We start from the raw sequence: 6,378 nt of genomic DNA on the forward strand, positions 1-6,378 counted from the left end.
CAATGGTGTGCTCCAATATGTGTTTTGATGGATTTCATTGCATGATTTTGTTATTAACACCCTTGAACTTCATTGCCAACAATTGTGGCTAAAGTCATGGTACAATGTGGTTACATGTAGTCAATTCTTAGTTATATGAGTATTAGGTTTGGAAATCATATTCATTTACCTAAGAATAGCATGATCATTGCATGAAATTGTGCTAAAGTGAATGGATAAGTACCTTTTTTTAGTTGACAACTTGGTTCGAGGAAGTCTTACTAATTCCATGACTGATTTTAGACCTACAAATTAAGTGGTTAAAATTGTTGACAAATGTGGTTAGGTATGTTATGTAATGGGTTAAATTGTAAAATCCTTATGAATATCATAAATTCCTTGGTCATGCCTTGTTCGGTCATGGTCTAGGGGAAGACATCCCTTGATAGCTTCAATTGCATAATTTTGTTGTTTACACCTTTGGACTTCATTTCCAATAATAAGGGTTAAATTAACTAATTAAATGCGGTCGATAATTGAGTTTGTATTAATCTAGAAAATCAGGTTAAGAATGAATATGACCTTTGCATTGAACTAAAGTTAATAAATAAGATTTTTTATGATTGACATCTTAGAAGAAGGGTGATCGATCCATAACTAGTCGGGAACTACAAATTGATTGGTTAAAAGGGTTGAGAAATGTGATTAACTCTATTGTAAGGTGAGTTTAATGTTTATTTCAATTTAATGTGCACGAGTTTAGGAATTCTTATGCATAACATCAATAACATCAATCCCTTGGTTACACCTTGGTCAATCAATGGTGCACTTTCTTTGATGATTTCCATTGCATGATTTTGTTGTTCAAACCTTTCAACCCCGTTTTGATCGCCGATGGGTTACTACTTTCCCACCCTTTACCATCATTCCGTTCTTCCTCCGCCGTTCCACTATTGCTTAGTGGTTCTGTTGTTCTATTGTAGCCCTCGCATCCTTCACCATGCACCTTCTTCCTTTTTTTCCTCTGTTTCACTATTATTCCTTGATGGTTCTATTATTTTTTCATTGTGCACTTTCTTCCTTTTCTTTTTCTCATTTCACCATCTTTTCACAAACTTCTCACCTTTTTTTCGATAAACTACAGTCAATAACTTACTAATAACTCGCTAAATGAATCCCCCTTATTCACCTTAAAAAATTGACTTCAATAACCACGTCATGATGTGGCAAGAGTATAAATTATGAAGGTTTGTACATGAAACATTTTCCATGATGATATATTCTTCCTTTGACTACAAAATTCCATTTCCAAGTTCTTATAATATAATAAGAAAAATTATCGGAATCCCAAGCAGATGCTTATCCTATATTGCCGGCTACTGCAACCCAATTTCCCATTTCCTCTTAAACCATTATGGCACCGCTTACACAACACATCACAGACAAGAAACCCACACCAAAACTAAATTTTAAGGAAACTTGGACCCCGTAATAACTACACAACCACCAAACCTCACAAGAGACGACTTACATGAATCATGAATTCTGAGGAAACCATCATCCACAAGGAATGTCTAATAATAACCAACGAGTTTCCGTTTGCAACAAAACCCCGTGTCATTTCCCTTCAACGTCCACGTATACCTCTAACACGTGACTCTCTCTCTTCATTCCACGATCATACAGAAGAAAAAACCACTATATCCCTTTTACTGTAACACCCCTTCACACTAACATGCCACCCTACTTTTGCTTTTTATGTGTTACGAGTTGTAAAGAGCCAAGTTTCTTCCACGCTATGTTGAGGCTTCACGTGTGTGTGTTGGAGGCCAAGGACCTTCCTGTGAGGGCTACGTACGTGAAGCTTAGACTCGCCAAGTCCAAGGCCAAGACAAGGATTTTGACAAACACGTGCAACCCCGTTTGGAACCAGGAGTTTTGTTTCAAGGTGCATGATGCTGAGGACGTGCTCGTTGTGTCTGTTGTTAGTCATGTGAATGAGTGCAGAGTGAGCAATGGTTATGTCGGTTTCCTGGGTGAGGTTCGGATACCTGTAGGCTCAATTTCTTTTGAGGATAAACAGACCTTGCTCCCCACCTGGTTCTCTCTTCAAAGCCCCAAGAGTGGGAAATTTTTCAATAAATATTGTGGTTTGTTTCCCTCACTACATTACTTACATGCACTAGCATGAACATAATCATATTTATGACTTGTGAAGTTGAGACTTGATGCACAATTCTATATATAAACTTGTTATTATACTAGTGTATGACCTATTTTCTCTTACTTTATGTGTTCGTTTATCAGGGAAAATTCTCCTTACTGTTTATCTTCGTGGTAAAGGCCGTGCTTTTACCAAGCATAAGCATTCTTCAAATTCAACTGTTGCAGTTGAGAACTCAAAGGAATTGGAAGGTCTTCACAGTTCATGTCGGGCACCTTGTGATAAAATGGGTGTAGGCAAACTGTTGAGGGTTATTGCGAATAGTCTGCATAAGATTTTGAAAAAGAAAGAAGGAAACTCGAAGCCCGGGGATTCTTCAGAACTATCATCCACGTTATTATCGGATCCTGAAGATAGTGTTCAGGAAAATTCACCTTCTTGTAGCTTTGAAGAAGCCCTTGCACAAATGGAATCAAGAGACAACAAACCTGAGATGCCTGAAAATTTATCGGGCGGTGTTCTAGTAGATCAGACTTATTTATTCTCTCCAAAGGACCTTAATTTGTTTCTTTTTGCACCCAAGTCACAGTTTCGTAAAGATTTGGCTGAGCTGCAGGGAATAACAAATGTGCAAGAAGGACCTTGGACATGGAAAAATGGAGACATGTCAAGTTTGACACGAGTTGTTACTTGTACAAAAGCTGCAACAAAATTGGTGAAGGAAGTTACTTGCACTGAGGAGCAAACGTACATTAGAGTGTGTAGAAAGGAATTTGCTATACTTTGTAATATAAGTACACCTGAAGCTCCATACGGGAATACATTTAGGATTGAATTGCTTTACAAGATAATGCCTGGTGAAGAGGTACCTTCAGGAGAGGAATCCTCTCATCTTGCTGTGTCATGGGGCATTGTCTTCCTCCAAAGCACAATGATGAAAGGCATGATAGAAAGTGGGGCAAGACAGGGATTGAAGGATAGTTTTAACCAGTTCTCCCAAAAACTAGCGCAGAACTTTAAGGTGCAAGATAAGGCAAATTTTTCAGACAAGGAACATTTTTTGGCAACTTTGCAGACTGAAGACCAGTGGCATTGGTGGCAGGAAGTTGCATACTTTTGTAATTTCACTGTGGTTTCCACCATTTTCATGTGTTTGTATGTGATGGTGCATATTTTTTATTGTAGTCCAAGTCCACCTCAGGGCTTGGAATTTAGGGGGCTTGAATTGCCAGATAGTTATGGGGAATTCATTATAGGTGGAATTTTATCCATCCAGTTGCAGCGTGTTTACAATATGCTGTCTCACTTTGTTCAAGCTAGATTTCAAATGGGTAAGTAAGCATATCATTTGAACGTATTACCATGCTTTTTATCTCTGTCAATGAACTTCATCTGAGGGATCACAATCCTCTTCATTTTCCTCTAATAGGAACTGACCATGGCCTCAAAGCTAATGGTGTTGGATGGGTTCTTACTGTGGCTTTAATTGAGGGGGTTGACTTGGCCTCCTTGGCATCAGAAGGGTTGTCAGATCCCTACGTAGTGTTAACCTGTAATGCACAAACAAGATCAAGCTCTGTCAAACTTCAAACATCGAATCCTCAATGGAATGGTTCTGCCTTCTAACTTCTTGATAGTTCTCTAATATGCAATAACTTTGCTTTGATATGGATATAACTTCACCGAAATTGTCTATTTGTATTCACATGCAGAAATATTAGAGTTTGAAGCTATGGAAGAACCACCATCAGTTTTGGATGTGGAAGTGTTTGATTTTGATGGTCCATTTGACCAGGATGTTTCACTTGGACATGCTGAGATCAATTTCCTAAAGCACACATCAACTGAGTTGGCAGACATGTGGCTCTTGCTGGAAGGAAAACTTGCTCAATCTTCTCAGTCAAAGTTGCACCTGAGAATTTTCTTGGACAATAATAAAGGAGTTGAGACAATCAAGGAATATTTGGGGAAGATGGAAAAGGAAGTAGGCAAAAAGGTAAGCATTAGCATTAGGAATCTGACTTGCTCCCTTCTCCTTGCCCCATGCACATGCCTTGGTAATTGGTATCATGCAGTTCAACCAAACCTACTTTATTTTTTTCTGTCATAGAACATTTAGACCTATTTATTGTATATAACTGAATAGCTGAATGACAGTTGAATCTTAGATCACCACAAAGGAGTTCTACATTCCAGAAATTGTTTGCATTACCTCCGGAAGAATTTCTCATAAAAGATTTAACTTGTTACCTCAAGAGAAAAATGCCTTTACAGGTATGCAAGACATCAAAGTGGAAAATTGTTCAAATTATATGAAATGTTGTAAGTTATCTGGTGATGTTTGAGTGATAGACTCCATAATTAAAGCATGGATGCTGCTTTCCTGCTATAGGGTCGGCTGTTTCTTTCAGCAAGGATTCTGGGTTTTTATGCCAATTTCTTTGGACACAAAACCAAATTTTTCTTCCTTTGGGAAGACATTGAAGACATACAAGTGCTTCCTCCATCGTTGGCAACATTAGGAAGCCCTACATTGGTCATAATCCTGCGAAGTGGTCGAGGTATTGATGCAAGGCACGGTGCAAAGACTCAAGATGAAGAAGGGAGACTTAGGTTTCATTTTCAATCATTTTCTTCATTTGGTGCTGCTTGCAGGTATGAACAAGGCATGCTTATATTCCTAATCTTATAAATCGATGCCGTCCATTGACATCTTATTCTGTTTCCACCAAAGAACAATAAAGGCCTTGTGGAGAACAAGAATTCTGAACCCCTATCAGAAAGAACAAATTACAGAAGAACATGATGATCAAGAAGGCTTTGTAATTCCAGAAGACTCAGCATCTGTCTTAGAGAATGAAGAAAACATGTCCAGAATCTTCTCTGCAGAAGTACCAATCAGGGTAAGCAACCAATTAAATAAAACTAAAGACAGAATTGGCCTCTTTAAGATTATTTTATGTGTAGTAATAAGCTAATCTAGCTCTAATGAGTTATGTCACGTACTCTGGCTCAGATGATATCTGTGATGGGAATTTTTGATGGAGGAACCCTGGAGCATAAAATTATGCAGAGAACAGGATGTATGAACTATGAAACAACGGCGTGGGAGCTAGTAAAACCTGAGGTGTTCGAGAGGCGTGTTTCTTACCAATTCAATCGACAAGTATCAACTTTTGGAGGTGAAGTCACAAGCACACAGCAAAAATCTCCAAATGCAGACACTGGAGGTTGGACTGTGGTTGAAGTTATGGCTCTTCACGGTGTCCCTTTTGCTGATCACTTTCATGTATGCTAACTGCAAACTCAAACTTGTATTCAATTACTTGTGATAAATTAACTTTGTTCATCTTGTTCATATTGTTTTGTTTGGCTGCAGATTCATTTTAAGTTCGAAATTGAGCCATCACCTCTTGGTGAATGTGCTTGCAAGTGTGAAGCTTACATTAGTGTCATGTGGCTTAAGAGCTCCAAGTTTCAGCAGAGGATCAACCGCAACATAATAGCCAAGTTTAACCTTCGATTGAAGGAAATATTTGAACTGGTTCAGGAAGAGATTTTGATCATGTCTCAGAACTCAAATGGATAAGGATTATATTAGGGAGGTATAACAAATGTGCTAGACAAAAGAAAAATGAGTTTTCTCTAGAGCAATTAGCGTTCTTCTGAAACATCTTATCAGATATGATTTATTTTGTATTATTTTATAACGCTGGTTCAAACTTTATTTATAGTTTCTATCCATTAAACTATGAGAAGGTTTGAACGGAAGAAATTACAGGCAGATGGAATGACTAATTTCCTATGTACTATGTACCACAATACTCGACTCTATTTTTGAAATAAAAATTTATATTTATTTCTATTTCAGATGTATGGAATTAAATTAAGGAAAAATATCTTTATAAAGTCCCTGTTTGTTATTTGTTAAATAGGGACTTTCTGCACGTGTGTTCGTGCGTGCGTCGTCCATTAGGACGAAATCTATACATTGACTTAAGAGAAGTTGAAACAACTACATACAGGAGTTAATCTTCTATGAATTTATCAATCCTATTATGATATTTAATATAAACTAATATTATAGCAAGAGCAAAAGCATTAATAAGTTGTAAACTAACAGCTTAAAGCAATATATTTTTATTTTAATTAAATAAATTAGTAAATTAATAAAGTATCTATACATGAGTCACTTGCTAAAGTAGACACCTTTATATCTCAGTGATGATTGAACA

At 37.3% G+C, this 6,378-nt stretch overlaps 1 protein-coding gene across 2 annotated transcripts; it reads left to right on the forward strand.

The window, feature by feature from the left end:
* The first annotated feature begins 1,468 nt into the window (after positions 1 to 1,468).
* LOC114162777 (C2 and GRAM domain-containing protein At5g50170) lies at positions 1,469 to 5,967 on the forward strand. Of its 2 annotated transcripts, none has more exons than XM_028046752.1 (9): positions 1,469 to 2,129; positions 2,287 to 3,474; positions 3,573 to 3,755; positions 3,856 to 4,139; positions 4,301 to 4,417; positions 4,536 to 4,798; positions 4,878 to 5,046; positions 5,160 to 5,432; positions 5,523 to 5,967. In XM_028046752.1, exons 1-9 carry the CDS (start codon positions 1,715 to 1,717, stop codon positions 5,730 to 5,732), a joined length of 3,102 nt encoding a protein of 1,033 aa, XP_027902553.1. In that variant the 5' UTR covers positions 1,469 to 1,714; the 3' UTR covers positions 5,733 to 5,967. The 2 variants fall into 2 exon arrangements, with proteins under 2 accessions (XP_027902553.1, XP_027902554.1); XM_028046753.1 differs by having other exon boundaries at positions 1,471 to 2,015.
* Positions 5,968 to 6,378: the final 411 nt, after the last annotated feature.

This window comes from Vigna unguiculata, chromosome 9, assembly GCF_004118075.2.
Source record: "Vigna unguiculata cultivar IT97K-499-35 chromosome 9, ASM411807v1, whole genome shotgun sequence".
Classification (NCBI taxonomy): Eukaryota; Viridiplantae; Streptophyta; class Magnoliopsida; order Fabales; family Fabaceae; genus Vigna; species Vigna unguiculata.

Excerpts from the sequence above, each read along its gene's own strand:
- LOC114162777 (XM_028046752.1), top strand. The coding sequence starts at position 1,715 with ATGCCACCCTACTTTTGCTTTTTATGTGTTACGAGTTGTAAAGAGCCA. Across the intron at positions 2,130-2,286 it reads ATTTTTCAATAAATATTGTG|GGAAAATTCTCCTTACTGTT; the intron begins GTTTGTTTCCCT and ends TTCGTTTATCAG. Across the intron at positions 4,418-4,535 it reads AGAGAAAAATGCCTTTACAG|GGTCGGCTGTTTCTTTCAGC; the intron begins GTATGCAAGACA and ends TTCCTGCTATAG.